This window comes from Nannobrachium achirus (assembly GCF_963921795.1).
Source record: "Nannobrachium achirus genome assembly, chromosome: 3".
Lineage (NCBI taxonomy): Eukaryota > Metazoa > Chordata > Actinopteri > Myctophiformes > Myctophidae > Nannobrachium > Nannobrachium achirus.
The window spans coordinates 6,955,215-6,975,004 of record NC_137812.1 but is presented as its reverse complement, the minus strand read 5'-3'; the positions used below and the strand labels follow the sequence as shown (position 1 = coordinate 6,975,004).

The following is a 19,790-nucleotide window of genomic DNA, read 5'->3' as shown; positions in this document are numbered from 1 at the left end:
TAGAAGTGATAGAAAAGCAATTTACCAATTTACCATTCGAGGGCTTCGCCTCGTGCCACAACCCTGAAACAGTGGTAAATCAGCCAACAACCCACTCCCTCTCATGGTAAATGGCTTACATTATATTAAATGTAGCGTCACAATCATTTGAAACACTTTAACCGTTTTTACTTGTGCCAGCAGAGCGTGCAAGTTCTGCGTTCGGTTGCGTATGTAGGTCGGTAGGTGTGTGTTTAAGCCCGTAGCCCAAGCAACGTCATCATTAACAGCCAATGAGGGACCAGCACTCCTGGTGATGCCAGTGGTGATGAGCGCACCTCATGACGCGCTCTGCCGGCAAACAACCTGTGCACAAGACGCAAGTTGGCACCTCGACAGAGTGCAGTTCTAGTTTATACTTTGTCTATTCAAAAATAGCTGTTCTAAAAGGGTTAGTTCCATTCCTTGATTCTGATTGGCTGGTTTCCCTTCAATTGATGTGGTACTGTATATATGAGACTATAACCCACACCTTTTATCAGTTCATATCAAACCCAGGTGCATTATTTCTTTCCACAGTGTTCCACAACAATGCACCAATTATCTGCACCTGTGTTGTTGGCAAAAAAGCTGGGAAGTACTTTCTTGTAGCTAGTGGGAACTACTTCTTGCAGACCTTTTAGTGAAATAGAACAGTTTTAATTGGTACATGTCTTTGATTGTTCATGTTGCCAACTTGCCATATAACCGTTTTAGAAAAGCAATAAGGGTTGGAGACACTCGGCTTAGCCTTGTGTCTCACCATGCCTCTCAGCCGCTATAAAATACCAGGTAACCACTAACGTCGCCACACCAGGCTTTCTGGGGAAAAGCCTTTCTGGGGGAAAGCCTGGTGTTCGTTCACAACAGGCCGCTTGGTTTCCGCCTGAAGTCAAGTAAGGTTATGCAGGAACAGACAACACCCGGAAGTTGGCACACCATGGGACGCCGCCATGACACTTTTGGGTGGCGGAAGTGACGAAGTGCTCATAGACGCTAATGTTATTTTGGGTGGCCACCGGTGGCCACCCGCCACCCATGGAGCCTAGATGACGTTGGTGACTGTTCTTGCTGAGACCTTCTTTGCCTGAAGTGCGGAAACCACTAGAAGAAGCGGCGTCGCTTTGTTTTGGTTCCCCCCGTTTGTTTCCCCAATCCCTATTCAAATGCTTGAGTAGCCTAGTGTAGTCTTGCCAGTCGCTACGAGTTGGACTGAAATCTGTATATACCAAACAAACTTTTCAAAAGCAGAACTACTCCGCATCAAGGAGTTTATTAGGTAGGCCCTAAAAGTATGTCCTTGAGCACCGGGGAATATTTTGGGTTAAAACTGTTTCCGGATGGATAGTTCCGGACAAATTGTAGTCTTTGAGTACTACAACATGACACGTTGTGGTTTCCGCTCCCAACCGGTTACAACCCCGAAGAGTGAAGTGATCCCAGACTAGGTAACCGCATGCCTCTTGTGGCTTATTGCTTCAATATACAAGCTCATGGCACGTCATTTCGAGCAGCGCTTTGAGGTTGTAGATCTGCTCATTTAGAAACGTTTGTGTATTTGTGTGCGTGCGTGTGTGTCAGGAGTGGGGCTGATGGAGCTGGTGATGGAGCCAGACATGAGCTGTGGGGAGGAGGCTGCAGCGGCGGTGCGAGAGCTGCAGCTCATCCTGCAGGCTCTGGGCACCTGTCAGGGCAACATGTCTGGTAGGAACACTCTCTGTTTGTTTAACCACTGCTATACTGTCAAGGGTCTTCAACAGGGGGTCCTCAGAGTTACTACAGGGGGGCCACCAAATCTTTGTGTGATAGGATCATGTTTTTTACATTAATCACTTGAACCCTATACCTATTCCTAGTGGAACATTAGCCAAAACATAGCCGTAGATCGGCTATTTTTTTGGCACAGTGGTTGAAGAGCAGACTAGTACAGTAGGTATTGACAGTTCAAGTGGTTAAATGTAAATGTATGAAAATACACATACACATAATCTGCAACGCAATTTTATACGATATGTAGTGTGGGTACCTGCTTCATCGCTCTCTCAACTAAGGGGTCCTTGGCCGGAAAACGTTGAAGACCCCTGCTGTAATAACACACCCTGTTTAACCACTGCTCTGTCAAAACAAAATGTCTGGTAGTCATGGGCAATATAATATGATATGGCAATATATCACAATATTTTATTTCCCAATACTGTATCGATACTTTAGGCCAGTGGTCTTCAACAGGGGGTCCGTGACCCCTAGGGGGTCCTCAGAGATACTACAGGGGGTCCTCCAAATCTTTGTGATAGAAAAATGTTTTCTCCTTTTTTATATGCATGCATTTGAACCCTATAGTGTCCATATCCTGAGAACTTTAGCCAAAAATGGCAGATCTACAAGCAGCGCGAGGCGTTGTGAGCTCGTAGATCGGCCATTTTCGGCAAAGAGGTTTGGTGTAGAGGGGGAAAAGAGCAAACTAAGAACAGAGTGAAAGGTCAAGTTTATTAGGTATTGACGGTTAAAGTGGTTACATATCTGAAAACACAAATTGACATGAATCCAAAATACATTGATGATTGTGCTGTCAAACAATGAAAGTATATGGAATCTATGAAAATGTTGTGGGGGTCCCTGCTTCATCTCTATCAACTTAAGGGGTCCTTGGCCTGAAAACGTTGAAGACCCCTGCTTTAGGCCGTAGCGTCGCAGTACTTTTGGAGAAGTCGTCTCCATTTGTCTCTCTTGTCTGTTTCTGTCGCTCCTCTCTCCATCTCAGTTTGTCTCTCTACCTGTTTCTCTCTCTCTCTCTCTCTCTCTCTCTCTCTCTCTCTCTCTCTCTCTCTCTCTCTCTCTCTCTCTCTCTGCACCATTTGTCTCTCAGTCTGTTTCTGTCTCTCTCAAATAGGCCATTGATTGCCGGGGGAAAATAATGATAACAATAGATTAAATATACAGATAAAAACGTTCTGCCCAGCGATGCTCCGATTAGGGATGTTAACAATATTAATCTAAATGGATTTTGCCTAGTGAAAGTTTACAGGTATGGTGTGTGTGATATCAGATATGATCTTAACAAAATCACAGTAATCCTTAATCATATTCCATCATATTCAAGGGCTTTTGGAGAGAAATGAGACAGACTCCAATTGAGCGCTGCAAAGGGGAGGTGTGTGTGTGTGTCTGTGTCCAGCTTAAGCTCGTTGAAGCAATTATGTTTCTGCAATGTTTCTGCACTCATCTTCGGTTTCCATTTGGTCTTAAAAAACGCTGCTTGTCAATTGGTTAATCAATCGATAAGGTATCAACTATCAATTAATGCAAGGGTTTTCAACTGGGGGTCCTCAGAGTTACTACAAGGGGTCCTCCAAATCTTTGTGTGATAGAAACTTTTTTCCTCCTTTTTTATATGAACCATTTGATATATTCTGAGAACTTTAGCCAAATAAAGCAGATCTAAAAGCTGAAAACACAAATTGACATGAATCCAAAATGCACATGGTTGTGCTGGCAAACGATGAAACTATATGGAATCTATGAAAAGGTTGTGAGGGTCCCTGCTTCATCTCTCTCTTAAACGTTGAAGACCCCTGAATTAATGAATGAATTGATAATTTGCATCCCTAGTTCCAGTCTCTGCCTTGCTTGTGTTGCTCTCTGTGCCTCTCATGCTGCCTCTCTCTCGGTGCTCCTCAGAGGGACAGCTCAGAGTGGACGCCAACGTGTCCATCCACCGGCCAGGAGAACCTCTGGGTACCAGGACGGAGGTGAAGAACATCAACAGTGCCCGCTTCCTGGCCAGGGCCATAGGTCAGTGTTCTACAGTAGACCAGGAGTTCAGTGCTATATGTCAGTGTTCTAGACCAGTGGTTCTCATCATTTTCAGGCCGTGACCCCCCCAAATAATCACAATATGGGGACCCCCCCACCCTGACAAGCACTTGGAGTTGTAGGAGTTGAGGCATTACATTCAGTTTGACTCTGTTCCACAGCTACATATTGTGGAAAATAGCTGATCTACAAGCTCACAACGCCTCGCATATTTGACAAATGTTTGATAATAGTTGTTATATAGTTTGTTGATTACTTTTGATGCAGTGTAATTGTGTCTTATATATTTTTTAAATTGCCACTTTAGAAATGTGCAAATAATTTAGGGTTCCCGACGCAGAGGTTGAGAACCACTGTTCCAGACCAAGTTTAAATCGAAGTACCACCTTTACCCGACTACTGGGATTGGCGATATTATTGACATTTTGTTGATATGACACTAGATATTGTCTGGGTTTGGGATATTGTATAATCATGATATACTATAGCACAAGGGCTGACTTAGCCATGTTGTGTTACCTCGACAATGATAACCCAGAAACATTATTGTTGTTAAAGGAGCTTGCGTCACTAATTTCCAACCATGCCATCATCATAATAATAATAATATAATTGGTCCTCAGTAATGCTCATTATAAGATGGTACATTGCTGTCTACAGTACATCTCAGAGATGGGCTGTGGATTTTTTTTTCTCTCTCCTTTCTTCCAATTATATGGTATGCAGTATAGGGCTGTCACGATTATGACATTTTATTTGACTATTAATTGTCACTCAAATAATTGCGATTAACGATTTAATTGTTTTTTTTTGTCATTGACAATTACATTTCTGTTTGGCTTTTAGGCTTTGAAGTTGCACATGGCAGATATGACACATAACCTAAATTATACAAAGAAATTACTGACATATTTGACTTGAACTTTATACTTAAAAAAGAACATTGATACTGGAAATAGCCGATCTACAAGCTCACAACGCATTGTGAGCTTGTAGATCTTTAGATTTTTTTATTTAATATATGAACAAAAAAAATCAGCCTGAAGGTGGCGCTAAATGGGACAGATCCATGTTGATGAGATGAGTGTAGACATACTGTGTACCGATTTGCGTGATTTTAGGGCAAAAATTGTAGGAGCAGTGTCCAAAAATGTGTTTTGCAAGAATCGGCCTCATGGTGGCGCTAGAAGAGGGCCATGTGAGAATTGATGGGCAGGCAAGGAGTGTGTGTGCAAAATTTGGCATGGATCAGGGCAACGGTTGCGGAGATATGAGCAGGGCAAAAGTGTGACGTGTGACTGACAGACAGACAGACAGCTGGTGGAGGTTTTGACAGTAACTGCGACCTGACGGTCGCAATAAGGGTAATGGGTCCTAAAATGATTCATAAATGTATAAATTAATGTGACATCAATATGACTATTTTCTGTCGGCATGTTTTTTTTGTGTTTTTTTTTTTTTTTTTTTTTTTTTACAATTTAGAAATATATATATATCTTATTCAGTGACTTTAAACATTTGGCCTGGGCTGCCATTATATTTAATAACACATTTAAAAAAAAAAAGCATTCGTAATTAGGGCTGTCATAATTATTACATAATAGTCTAATCGCAATTATTTGACATAATCGCAATTATTTTGTCATAATCGTCATAATTGTGATTTTTCATACATTTTCAGAAATAGTGGAAAGAGCAGATCTACAAGCTCACTACGCGTCGCATCGCTATTTCCACCATCAATGTTATTTTTTTAAGTAGTAAGTTGTCAAATATGTCAGTAATTTCTTTGTGTATTTAGGTTATGTGTCATATCTGCCATGTGCAACTTCAAAGCCTAAAATCCAAAAAGAAATGTTATTATCAACGACAAAAAACTCAATTAAATAAATCGCAATTATTATTATTATAGTGACAATTAATCGTCATGTAAAATGTCATATCATGACAGCCCTATCCGTAGTGTAAAACATATTCAGTCTCAACATATCATCTAGTTGATGAGGGATGTGTTGTCTAATGGTGGAGGTGGTGGGTGGATCTATTACATCACGCGGGGGACATGCATGCATGTAGCGGGGGAACGGTTTGGCTCCGTGATTTACATAAAAGTATTCTGGGCAGAGACGTGCTGGGCCCCTGATTCAGCCCGGGAAAAAGAGTTGGAGAGGCCCTCATTGCGCGCTATAGAGAGAGATCTCTCTCTATAGCGCTGCTGCTACTCAAAGATTTGTGGCCAAAGCCAGTGGGCCAATTACATATATTTCGTCGTTGTCGGGTGAAAACCTTGTACGTCCAAAACCATTTGTTTTGTATTTATCATTTTAAAAATGATTTAAACTCGTGAAAACAGACGATCTACAAGCACACAACGCCTCGCGGTGCGAGGCGTTGTGTGCTTGTAGATCGTCTGTTTTCACTACTTTTGTGCGAAGGCCTTGTATGATGAAAGCAGGGCTTTGCTTTGCGAAAGAATTTACAAATTTGAAACTTGGAGATACAAGGTTTCTACCCGACCCAACGATTTACTTTGTTGGCCGCCCAGCCCCCAAAATGGAACAAAGGCAGACATTTTATTTTTTTATTTTTGAGCGGTGGTCACACCGTCTCCATAGCGTGGCCGTGTGTGTAGGTATGTATGTTTGTTTGTGGGTGGGTGGGTCTGTCTGTATGTAGCCTCAAGCCTGTGGTGTAGTACCTTTTATGACCACACATGTTAAGGGAGGGGCGCTGTTTTCAGGCCAGGCCAGGCCAGGCACACACACACACGCACACGCACGCACACACACACACACACACAGGGGGGGGGGACCCGTGTGAACCGCTCAGTTCACACGGGTGTGATTTTTTTCCTAATGGCCGGCCTGGACCGGCCGGGAATGAACCGGCCGTTCGGGAGTTGTCCCGCTTTTCCCAATGGCCAGCACGTCCCTGATTCTGGGTTACATTACATGGCCTAACTATTACACCCTCTTGCATCAGATTATCAAGGTCAGGCCCATCTTTGCTCTCCTTCCTGTGGGACTTCCTCACACTGTAAATGTTAGCACGGGCCATAAATATCCAACGGATGTAATGTGTCTCCCCCAACGTGCGTTGGCGAGGATTGTTCATTATATTCAATTAAAACCCATTTAGGCCTAGAATTATTGAATGCTTTAACCAGGGAAAAATAGCAGATATACAAGCTCACAGCGCGGCACCGAGGGCTGCGCTGCGAGCTTGTAGATCTGCTATTTTTGAAAAAGTCGTGAAAATGGGTGCAAATCTTTGAATATATGTATTTTCAAAGCGAACGTTTGTAACTCAAATTTTGCTTCTGGGTGGTCCCTGGAACTAAATATTTTGAGATGGGGGTCCGTGGCCAAATAAATATCATTTTGGGGGTCCTTCAAATGAAAAGTGACCACTGACATTGTAGTCTCTCAAGAACAGACTAACTGAGCTCCATTTAAGTGAAAAGGACCTTTTCTTTGACGATGTCTGGCCAGATTGCTGACATAGAAACATAGGTTTTTCAAAAAATCTTAGAAGGATTCAAAAGACACTTATAGAATCGGGTCAAAATTCTAATTTTCACGATTTTTCAAAAATAGCAGATCTACAAGCTCGCTGTGAGCTTGTAGTTAAAGCATAAAAATAATGATACACAATATAGTGTACCCGTTCTGAATGGGTTAATGTGTTGGAAGCTGAAGTTGCAAAAATCAGACGTTAGTGCTGCCTAAGAACTTGTGTAAATAGTTGTTACTTACAGCCATGTTGTAACTAGTTTGTGTGGTGCTGAACTTTTATTTGACTAATCTGTGAGTCTCGGCTTAGAAGCCATTCATGGCAGTTGTGTCATTAAAGTCTCTTCATCAGACACGTGCACACATAGACATCAAAGGGGGCTTGAGCCCCTGTCCTTTTATCCGTCTGTAAAAAGTGCCCTCTCCAGACCATGAATGCAGTTTTTACTATGGTGAAAGAAATGCAAATGTCCTCTTTCCATGCCATACCTGAAGGCAGAATTCAAGAGAATTGCCTTGTCCAGCTTATTTTGAAAGAATTGGCCTCTCTGTGTAGAAATCCATGCCGTTACGCCACATCTCCAGAATTCACTTGATTATAGTTAAGTGTGGTATCAAGCAGTGAAAATAGCCAACCTCCAAGCTCACAACGTTGATTGATTGATTGAAGGCTTTATTAGAAGTTTGCATAGGAAAATGTACAGATTCATGACGGTACAGTTCACTGGTACAAGGTCTACTAAAAGGAGATCCATGAAAAGACTAAGCTTATTTCAACAGGAAACCATTTAAGTATCTCATATAACATTGAATGACAGACAGATAGAACACAGTACTATGCAGTAGATATGTAAAGAAAAAGGGAAAAGAAAAGAAAACAGTAAATCTAAACAAACAGTAAGTATATACAAGGAATATACAGTAAATCTAAACAGACAGTAAGTATGTACAAGGAATATACAAGTATACAAGTATATACAAGGAAGGGGCAGGGAGGGTAGGGTTGGGCTAGGTTTTTTACCAGTTGCGAACGGCTGCTGCCTGTAAGTGGTTTTTCAGGGCAATTTTAAAGGATGCTAGTGATCCACACTCCTTTATGGCCTTCGGTAAGGCATTCCACATTTTTGTGGTATAGCAGAAGAACGAGTTCGACCCTTTCTTTGAGTTGACTGGGTTGAACGTGATCTGTGGCACTGCCTCTGGTGTTGTAATTATGGACATCCTTAACGTTTATAAAGTATTTTGACAGGTACTTGGGTATCATAGTGGTGTAGTGTATCTTGTACACCAGGCCCATTGCAAGTTGCTGTACTCTGTCATCTACTCTGAGCCACCCCACTCTTAACTGGTGAGTAGCGGTGAGGTGAGTCTGATAGGGAAGGTTAAGCAGGACCCTAATTAGTTTATTTTGGGCTGTTTGGAGTTTAGTTTTAAGGGCTTGTGGGGCGTCACGATACCATACGTGGACTCCGTAGTCAAAGAGGGGCTGGATTATTGCACCAGCTATGGTCTTCAGTGTGTTGAAGTTGACCATTGGGGCGATCCTCTGTAGGAAACGAGTTCGTTGGTTGATTTTTTGTATTACTTTTGAAGTCATCTTTTCGCTGGAAAGATTAGCTTCAAGGATACATCCTAAGTAAGAGATTTCGTTTTTTCGTGTTATGACCTTGTCACCCACTTTGATTGTGAAGTCATCTACCTTTTTGAGGTTATGATTTGATCCAAAGAGGATGGACTCGGTTTTTCCCAGGTGAATTGATAATTTGTTGTCGTTAAGCCATGTGCAGATCTTACTCAGTTCAGAGTTAAGTGTCTTTTCAACCTGCAAGTGGTCCTTGCCCGAGACTAGGAGAGCCGAGTCATCCGCGAACAGGAACAGGTTGCAGTCGCAAGCAGATGCCATGTCGTTCACGTATATTAGGAACAACAGAGGTCCCAGTATGCTACCTTGAGGAACACCACAGCTTACTGGGAGGGGGGGGGACAGGGTTCCGTTAATCTCCACCACCTGTTCCCTCCCCACCAGGTAAGATTGCATCCAGCTCACTGCTGCGCTGTCAAGACCGATGGCTTTTAGTTTCTCAATCAGAATAGCATGATCCACGGTGTCAAATGCCTTCTGGAGGTCCATCATGACCATGCCACTATATTTGCCCTGATCCGCTTCGCGTTTGGTCAGTGGAATGGGATTTTCTGAATCCAGATTGGAACTCGTAAATCAGATTATTCTCATCGAGATATCTTGCAATCTGTTCGTAGACTATTTTCTCCATGACTTTGGATATGGAGCTAAGAATGGAAACGGGGCGGTAGTTTCCAGGGTCTAGTTTGCTACCTTTTTTGTGCAGGGGGGTTACTTTTGCTAGTTTGAAGTCCTGGGGGACATGACCCTGTTCGATGGAAAGGTTAATTATGTGGGTAATGATTGGAGCAATGGTGGCGGCTGAATCTCTGAGAAATCTAGCTGGGATTTTATCAAGGCCAGTGGCCTTGAGGTAGGGCGCTCAATTTTTTAAACACTTCATCAGTTGTCACTGTGGAAAGTTTAAAGCTGTCTTTTTTGACGCCCAGTTTTTTGTAGAATCTTTTAACAAATTCTTCACCATACCGCCCAGATGGGGCGACCAGTCTTTCGACCAGTGAACGGGCTGTGGTGGTAAAGGTTTTGTTAAGATGGGTAGCCACTTCACCTTTGTCAGAAATGAGAGCGGCGTCCGTTTTGATGTTTATGTTGTGGCATATGGTTTTTGATTTTAAGCCTAATTGGTTGTTAAGCAACTTCCATAGGTCTCGTGGTTTGTTTTTGTATTCATCGATTTTGTCGTCGATGTAGTTTTTTTTGGCGGATCTAACTAGGGCGGTTGTCTGGTTTCTAAGTTTCTTGCATTGAGCAGTAAGATGTTCAACGTGGATTTTGAGGCCAGGGTTGAATTTTTTACTGAGCTTTTTGCAGCACTTTCGTTTTTCATCGTATTTTTTGTCTCTGAGTTTAGCTGATTCTGCAATATCTGAGTTATACCATGGCTCTTGGCGGGCTTTAACCCTGGTGGTATTCAAGGGGGCCACGTCGTCTAGAGCATTGGTCAATTTGGTTTTAAAACCACACCATGCTTCTTCGACATCTGTACACTGCAGCTCTGGGGAAAAGTCTACACCCGCTAGTTTGAGATTAAAAGCCTCACTGGAGTAGTTCTTCAGGCTTCTAGCAACGACAGTTCTGTGGCCACTAGCCTTGGGTTTGTGTATTTTTCGGGTAGAGTAGATCATATAATGATCACTAAGACCGCATACAATAGCCCCGCTAGCGGTGACTTTGGACTTGTCAGTGGTTACGACGAGATCTATGAGGGTTTGAGAGTGCTCTGTCACCCTGGTGGGTACTGTGACAAGCTGAGTGAGGCTGTACTGATTGCATAACACATCAAAGAACTTGAACATGGGTGCTTCTTTACGCAAAACATCCACATTCCAGTCGCCCAAAATGTGATACTCAGTACCGTCCACCTTTGCTAAGCTCTCATCAAACAGCTCAAAGAAATCATTCTGATCAGGTGGTCTATAGACAGCGCATATTAGTATGTTTTTTGCATGTTCAAAGATTACCTCAATCCATACAGTTTCAAGTGAACTGTGGTGTAAGTCTGGACGGGGGATAAAATTTACATCATTATGTACATACATGCAAACTCCGCCTCCATACCTGTTTCTATCATTCCTGATTACAGTATAGTTGGCAATTTCAATGCTAGCATCCGTAAACGAGTCATCAAGTTTAGTTTCAGAGAAGGATAAAATCTTTGCCTTACCGTCATGAAACATTCCCTTAATTTGCTCCAGTTTTTTGGGATTCAAGCTATTGATGTTTAAGTGGACTAGATGAAGTCCTGGTTTTGCAAAAACAACAGAGTGCATGTTCTCTGTAGTGATCGAGCCATCGTCGGAGCTGGGGGGCTCTTTGTCTACGACCGAGACAGGAAAGTTTGTCGTGGGGGGGAGGTGGTCATCATAGTCCGGTTGTAGTTGAGACTGAAGTGGGGGAGCGGTGGGGGTGGGGGTGGTGGGGAGGTCAGGTTCCTTTGTTGACTGAGAGCTCAAACAGGAGGAGATCCATGACTTTTCGACGGCACGGGGGGTCGGTGTCGCGACGCAGACAGCTTCAAAGCCAAGATATGCCGCCAGCCACGACTGATCACGATCCCTGGGGGGTGGCGGGACCAGCGGGGGGGCATCCGGCTCGACGGTCATCTCCGGCGATCCAGCGGCCGCTAGCTGGGCACCAGCATCCTCGGTGACGGGGGGGGGGGGCCCGGGACATCCAGGTCAACGTCGGCGCTGTTGTTATCGGGCGGCGGCTCGGAAACCACGGCCGCGAGCTGGTTGTTATCGGGCGGCGGCTCGACAACCACGGCCGCGAGCTGGTCACGAGTAGCCTCGATGTTGGAGCTTTGCTGTAGAGAGCCGGGTGGGCAGCCACAGCACTCGTCACCAGTAGAACCCGTATCGATGTTTCCTCCGCTGGGGTTCTTTGTCTCCGAAAGCAGCTGTAGTTCTCTCGTGAGACGGGCGGCAGCTTGCCGAGTGACCACCGGACCTGGATTAACCTCAATATCACCAGAAAGAAGCAGGATAAAGTAAATGATGGACCGTCTGTCCATTCTGCCAATCTGGGGCTTGTTCTTAGTCAGCAGCAGCGTCCCAAGGACAGTCAGTTTACCGAAGCCGAGATGTTTTGGCTCCGACCCGACGTGGAGGAAAAAAAACACTGCGTGATTCCTCTCCATCCCGCACATAATTCGCACGTCGCAGCACGACGTGTTGTGAGCTTAGGGGTCTGCTATTTTCGAAATCTCCACTAAAAGGCCCTTTTAGAAATGTCAGACGCTGCCTCTCTAACATTCTCTGCACGTCCCTGTTCATCATCATCATCATACAGACACTGCCATTCAACATACCTTATACAAATATACAGTACAAGAGTGCACTTGAGTGATGTCAGGTGTTCGGAAATACTGTTCAATTCAGAATGGATCTTTAACTATCTCCAAAGGTTTCATACCAGTAGACCAAATTGCTGTAATTCTGCAGTTCTATAAAAAACAGTGGTTTGCAAAGTGGGGTCCTTGAGAGTGTTCCAGGGGGTCCCCAGCAAAACGAGTTAATATAACGTCAGTTCAACAAATTTAACCCTATATATATACAGTGCATCAGCTATTTGAAAATAGCCGATCTACAATCACATGCGTTGTCATCCTTGTACCCTGGGCTCAGAACTTGGTGCGACACCCCTGTGTACGACATTTCAAAAACATATAATCTCGCAGACCGTGTGTCTGTGATTGTGTTGTTTACATAGGAGTTTGTAAGACTGTGTATGCGTGCAGGGGTGTCGCACCAAATTCTGGGCCCTGGGTACAAGGATTCACTGCGGGACCCGCGGGACCCCCATGAATGTTCTTATTGGGGGAAAAAAGCAGATATACAAGCTCACAGCGTGGCACCGAGTGCCGCCTTGTGAGCTTGTAGATCTGCTATTTTCGAAAAATGGTGAACCATTTGTGCAAGTCTTGGAATATTTCAAATCCTTCTAAGGTTTTTTGAAAAACCTATGTTTCTATGTCAGTGGTGCTCAAGCGTTTCCATGTGAAGGACCCCCAAAATGATATGTATTTGGCCACGGACCCCCATCTCAAAATATTTCGTTCCAGGGACCCACCAGAAGCAAAGTTTGAGTTACAAATGTTCGCTTAAAAAATATTCAAAGATTTGCACACATTCTCACGACTTTTCAAAAATAGCAGATCTACAAGCTTGCAGCGCGGCACTCGGTGCCGCGCTGTGAGCTTGTATATCTGCTGTTTTTCAATAGCTAAAGTATAACATAATTAAGGCCCCTCCACCTTGCTTGGGCCATAGTAACTCAGTCCCACTTTTCCCCCCTTGTGACGCCCGTGTATGTGTGCGTGTCTGTGTGTGTGAAGAAGTGCGGCAGTGATTTAGGGAGTGGGCATTGGAACACTGTTCCAACCCATTGGGTCCTAAGCTGGTCGAGTGAACACACAAGGCAAGGATCAGAGAAACAGACACACAACGCAGTAGGCAATGAGCTTTCACTGTTTGACGTTCTCACTGTCTCTCGCTGGGAAACAATGGCTTGACTGAAGACCCACGGGCTGATGGGTAATTATGCGTGCGCTGCGAGTCAAACCGGGGGGAGTTTAAAGATTAGACAGACACACTGGCACAGCCAAAGAGACATAACAAGCGCACACGCACAAACACTATAATCTGTCTGAGTCTATTTGGATCGTCTTCCAGCCATTTGCACCGAAGTGAAGTCAACCAAAAACGTTAAACTTTTGTATAAACTTTAGATTTTTTGTGACATTCTTTGAATTAGACCTTGTTACCTGCCTCTGTTCTGTTGGAATGCGTTGTTTCTTTTCTTTCTTTTCGCTTTTTTAAACTTTACAAGAAGGATAGGCTTTGTAAAGAGACGCCGGGGACGACAGGAAGGTTAGTTCGTTTTGACAGTGACCGGCGAGGCGTAGAGTTACGATCATGACTGACATACTCTTTCAAAAAGGCATGGATTTGCCGTCAACAAAGATGCGTGACCGTTTGCAGAGTTTCAATTCCAGGGCCGGGCACAACGAGCACCCCAAAAATTGGCTTTTTAAAGTAGGGATTGGACGATACGCGATATTATCGTTTATCGCGATAAAAAAAAAACACTCACAATAATCGTATCGTGGAGATTTAATTTATCGTGATATCGTCCTCCGTTATGCACTGGGATCAATTCACCTTTTATTTGCCAAGCTGCATATCCAGTACCACTTAAACCCAATATAATTGGTAAAAGGTACTTATAATATACGTACTTGATACAGTCTTTTTTCCCACTCTCTATCAAATGTCTTCCAAAAAATTACCGATCTGCAAATGTGTCGCAACGCATTCGTTCGCATTATTTATGGACGATGTTCTGTCAAAGTGGAGCGGGGCGTTCTGTTGAAACGGTATTTAAGAGTCAGAGATGAAAGCATCATTTATCACGGTGTTAAAAAGCCAGCGGCAGCCAGTCGGAGGCCGCCGGCGTGCAGCGTGTCCCAGCAGATGTTTGACATCCACCACAGAAGCCATGTGTGTACACGAGCGCTAGTGGACATTTTTGCCGAGCACTGTTAACAGGGCTGTCACAATTATTACACAATCGTCTAATCGCAATTATTTGAGGTAATGGCAATTTTTTTGCAGAATCGTCATAATCGTTTCCATGTTGAGAAATATTAGAAAATAGCAGATCTCACAACGTGTCGCGATGTGACACGTTGTGAGCTTGTAGATCGGCTATTTCCACTATCAATGTTTTAAGTATAAAGTTGTCAAATATGTCAGTAATTTCTTATAACTGCCATGTGCAACTTCAAAGCCTACAAGCCAAACAGAAATGTAATTGTCAACGACAAATACACAATTAAATCGTCAATCGCAATTATTTGAGTGACGATTAATCGTCGTGTAAAATGTCATAATCGTGACAGCCCCAGCTGTTAATTTTGTCGACTGAAACTGTGATGAAATGTTCGTTTTTCACTGATAAAAACGAAATAAAAACTAAGCCATGATGACTGAAACCGGGACTAAATATATTGACAATTTCGCCAACCAACAAAAACTGGGGATTGCCCATAAGTCCGAAGGTTCATTAGTCCGAAGGTTCATTAGTCCGCATTTAGTTAGGGTTACTGAGGTTAGGGTTAGGCATAGTATTCTTAACAAATTCGGACTAATGAACCTTCGGACCAATGCCATGGCACCCAAAAATGTGACTATGTTAGGAGAATGTTAGTGTAGAAGAGATCCAGTAGAACTAAGACGAGTCATTTCATGCTTGGATGAGCGTGACACCGAAACTCAGTAAAAAGCAGATCTATAAACTCACAACTTGTCACAGCACAACACGTTGTGAGCTTGTAGATCGTCTATTTTCGGCCAAGTGTAAGCCAGGCATTATTTCAAGGATCCGCAGTTTGATACTTTGATTAGACCAGTGTTCTCAAACCTGTGGGATGGGGACCATTGGATCTTGACGTACAATACCGTAAATCCTCTTATAGAAACCCGGGCTTGTATTTGTCTCAAGAGTAGCGGGCACCAGGCTTTTATTGAAATTGCTTGTATAAGAAGGAAGGCCTATATTCCTATTTTTCCAAAATATCAGAATGAATAAATCAACATTTTGTGTCAGTTTGAATCCAGTAAACTAGGGTGACCATATTCTGAAAATCCAAAAAGAGGACACTCTACCCGGCATATATATATATATATATATATATATATATATATATATATATATATATATATATATATATATATATATAATTTTTCCCCCAATTGTTTTTTCTATTACGCTCAATTATGCCCTATACCACTAATAGCCTATTATGTATTCAATTTTGAGGGGGTTCCAATTGGACCCTTTACAAATCTAGAGATCCACTGATAAAGTATGCCTTTTGGCTCCAGTATGAACGTTCAGCTTTGTAACTAAATAAAAGAGAGGTAGCCCATTATTCAAACCGCCGTATCTTCTGCTTTACAAGGTTGTAGAAAAGATTCTGTCAATTTAGTTAGCAGAAGAGCTCTCACCTCGCACAGACTGTCTTGTAAGCTACTTTGCAGTGTTATGGGCTTGAAGCAGAACTTTTATAATTGTAAATGCCTAAATGGACACAGAAGACTACCAGCTTTGCTGACAGAACGCTCTGCTTCTCAATGTTGGTCACTCGCACTTTTTGTGCATTTCATCAGTGATTGAAAGCCGCGGTCGTCGCGAGCACCTTCGCCTCGCCGATACGCATCCGTAGAGCCGTCTCCCGTCATTTTTAGACCAGGATTGAGGGAATAGCAGGCAAGATTCCTTCACCAATGTAAACACAGTTGCTGAGGGAGTGAGCATTAATAGTGTTTGCAGTTCGTTTGGCTCTGCGCTGCGCGATCTGCTGCAGACAGAGCTCTGCTCTGCTCTGCTCTGATCTGAAAGCGAGACAGGCTGAGGGAGGGAGGGATCGCAGGCAGAGAGTAGTATGAATAATACACGTTCCGGGGTTAGCGCCTCTCACAGTGTGTTTCCAAAAGAACCATTGAACGTGCATTGTAAATGTCCGTGCTTAAACTGTGATATGCGCGAAACCCCGGACATTTGAAGGAATTTATAAAACCCCCCCGGACCGGCCGGACAGCCCCCTAAAAGAGGACATGTCCGGGCAAAAGAGGACGTATGGTCACCCTAAGTAAACTGTACTGGGTTAATTTATTGAAATTGAATTTAAAAGTACTGTATGAAATTAACAGTGCAGTTACAGGTGGACACTGGTAATTTTCCAGCTGCAAATTACTAAAAGATGTAGGCCTATTGGAATTTCCCACAATAACATTATTGCAGCTTGGGCTTACATGAAAACAATGCTGCCCTCAGAACACATTCTAATGACTACAAGTCACAACTGTGCAATTGCAAAGCATAACGACAGACAGACAGAAGGTAGATGGGAGGAGGGAGACACGAAAATGTATCGCCCTGTTGCCTCAATGACTCACAGGGTTGTGTTTGTCACGCATTAAGTCCAGGGGTCTGCGGGGGTCCACGGAGATCCACGACAGTCCACAGGGGGTCCGCGGCGTCCCTGGACCCCTGTAATCTATCTGAACATTGTGGCTACATCTCTTAGCAGCTAAGCGTCTATTCTCTGTGTTGTTGCTGTCATACAGTGCACACAGAAGTACTTTGAGGTCACTTGCAGGTCAGGAGTCAGGACCGCTATCATAGTGAACATCGCCCTCTAGAGGCAAATATTTGAACCCTGGCTTTTAATGGCTTTTTCATTGACAAACCTAAACAGGACTAGGTTTTTAATTGAGTACAGGATATTATTTGAGGATTTACAGGTATGTCAGTTCTATTGATCCGAGCCAGAACAGAATATTTGTTAAAAAAAAAACTATTCTTGAGATTAAAAAAAAAAAAGTAAAAAGTAGCAAATACAAGCTTGCAACGTGGCACGAAGTGACGCACTTGTGATGTGTTTATTGTGATGCTGTATGGGGCGGCAGTGGCTCAGGGGTAGAGATACCGTCATTAGAACACAGAGGGTTCCCAATGGGTTGCCAGTTCGATCCCGGGCTCACCCCAGAGTTGGTGTCGAAGAGTCCTTGAGCCAGACTCTGAACCCCTAGTTGCTCCCGGTGAGCAGGTTGGTGCCTTGCATGGTTTCCTCCACCATCGTTGTATGAATGTGTGTGTGAATGGGTGAATGTGATGCACAATCTCTGTAAAGCGCCTTGGATAAAGGCGCTATATAAATGCACCATTTCCTATTTACCATTTAACACATGTTGCTGAGAAGCCCACTTTGAGAAGCCCTGCCCTATATGCCAGTGGTTCTCAACCTGTGGGTCCGGACCCCCAGGGGGATCCCCAAATTATTCTGGGGGGTCCCCAGATGATTAACTTAATGTGCAACATTGTTTTAACACTCAACTTTAAACAAACCAACATAAAGTTTAAAGGAGTAGTTCACCCCCAAAATGACTTTTTTCTATTGATTAGTCACACCATGGAGACTAGAGTTCAATAATATTTTTAGTTTTTTGTCGCATTCCTAAGACAAAAATGTGATAACAATAAATGTACCCCCATTCGTTCCGGATGGGGACCCGAAACGGGTCCCCATCCGGAATCAATGGGGGTAAATTTACTCGAATCAAATTTTTGTCTTAGGAATGCGACAAAAAACTAAAAATATTATTGAACTCTAGTCTCCATGGTGTGACTAATCAATAGAAATTTAAGTTCATAGGGGGTATATGCACATTTCTAAAGTGACAATTTAATGACTTTTTAATACCTCTAAAATGATAAATTGACCAAATTGTCAAATATTAGAGGCAGAAATTGTGAAAATTCTTCCATTATCATTCTCTAGAAGTTAAACTTGTATACTCGTATAACATATTTCTGATTGAATTGTTATTGTTATGTAATGGGTATTCCCTTTATCAAGTTTCCTTTATCTCCATATAAATTTTTGTTTCCTTTCTTTTTCCATTTTTTTATGATGAGCCTGCAAAAAATATGAACACTCTTTTTGTTTTGGTGGTTGATGAACTGTAGGCATGATCAAGCAGCGAGGGGTCTTCCCACTGCGTTCCAGCATCTCTGTATGTAGGCTTAGTGGCACATGTCTGACAAACTGTCAGGGTAGCAGGTCAGAGAAAGAAAAAAAAACATATCATTATAATCAAATAATTCTACAGCATTGAGCATGTGATACTAATTATTGTCTGCCATCATTACATTGCATTTGAATGTAATGGCCTCACTATTGTCTACCTGGCAATCAAAATGAAGACATTGGCACAACAATGCACAGTGTGAATGGGAGGGTGTGCCTGGCATCTTTACATTGCATTTGTATGGGAATGCTAAATAAATGCATAGACCATAATTCACTAGTGTGAAACATGTGGACAAAACTATGTTGATGTTGCAACAGTTGACTAAAGTTAGACAAAAACATAAAAAAAAAAAAAAAAAAATAGCTTGCTTACCATCAGCGTGTGCAGGCTGAGCATTTGGTTGTTCAGGTGCACCTGTTTCTGGGTCACATGAGGATGTTTCTACAATGGGGCAGAGAGAACACAAGGATTTAGCCAAACATTTATGAACAGGGTAATACATATGGCAGAGGTAAACACATGTACCACAGTTTGCACTGGCAAATAAACATGTGAGCTGCCATATTGAATACTTTTGAAGGTTAGTGTGCCACAGTGGTGGAAAAAGTACTCGCATTTCTACTTAAGTAAAAGTATCAATACATAGTATTGATACTTTTCACAACGCGACGCGTTGTGAGCTTGTAGCTTGCTGTATGTATGTCATTGTAGATCGGCTATTTTCAAATAACCCAGCCATAACATAGGGCTAAAGTGGCTTATTTATGTTTTAAAAGATGCCTGTTTATGTCGTATCAGTGTGGTCATGTCAACACAAAGGGGTAATTATGTATAAGCCCACGTTAGCCGCTAACATATAGCATAGTGCTAACCTCAAAAGAGAGCATCACAAAACAATTACTTAAGCTATTAAATTAATCCATTTTCAGCTTTCTTACCTTCAGATCCATGGTCAGTCTGGCGATCAACTCGGTTTAGCTGTCGTCTCGTTTTCTTCGGTTCTCGTTCATAACCCAAATACAGCTCAGGGTATGGGTTTGCAGTAGTTGGCTTTTTGTCAACAAAGTGAAAACTACAAACAAAGACCCTTTTCGGTGGTTTCTTCAAATTCTAATTCTTCAGCCACATCCGAGATGCAACATCATCTTTTGGTATTTGATGGAATGCATACATAGGAGGACATGGACAATTTTGTTTGGTCTTAGG

At 42.9% G+C, this 19,790-nt stretch overlaps 1 protein-coding gene across 1 annotated transcript in view; it reads left to right on the top strand.

The window, feature by feature from the left end:
- gatb (glutamyl-tRNA(Gln) amidotransferase, subunit B) overlaps positions 1-19,790 on the top strand; it is a 129,485-nt gene that overhangs the window by 45,476 nt on the left and 64,219 nt on the right. Inside the window, exons 5-6 of the mRNA XM_080721952.1 lie at positions 1,600-1,722; positions 3,697-3,810. Of these exons, the coding sequence (XP_080578078.1) occupies positions 1,600-1,722; positions 3,697-3,810 (237 nt within the window). The remainder of the gene's footprint in view (positions 1-1,599; positions 1,723-3,696; positions 3,811-19,790) is intronic.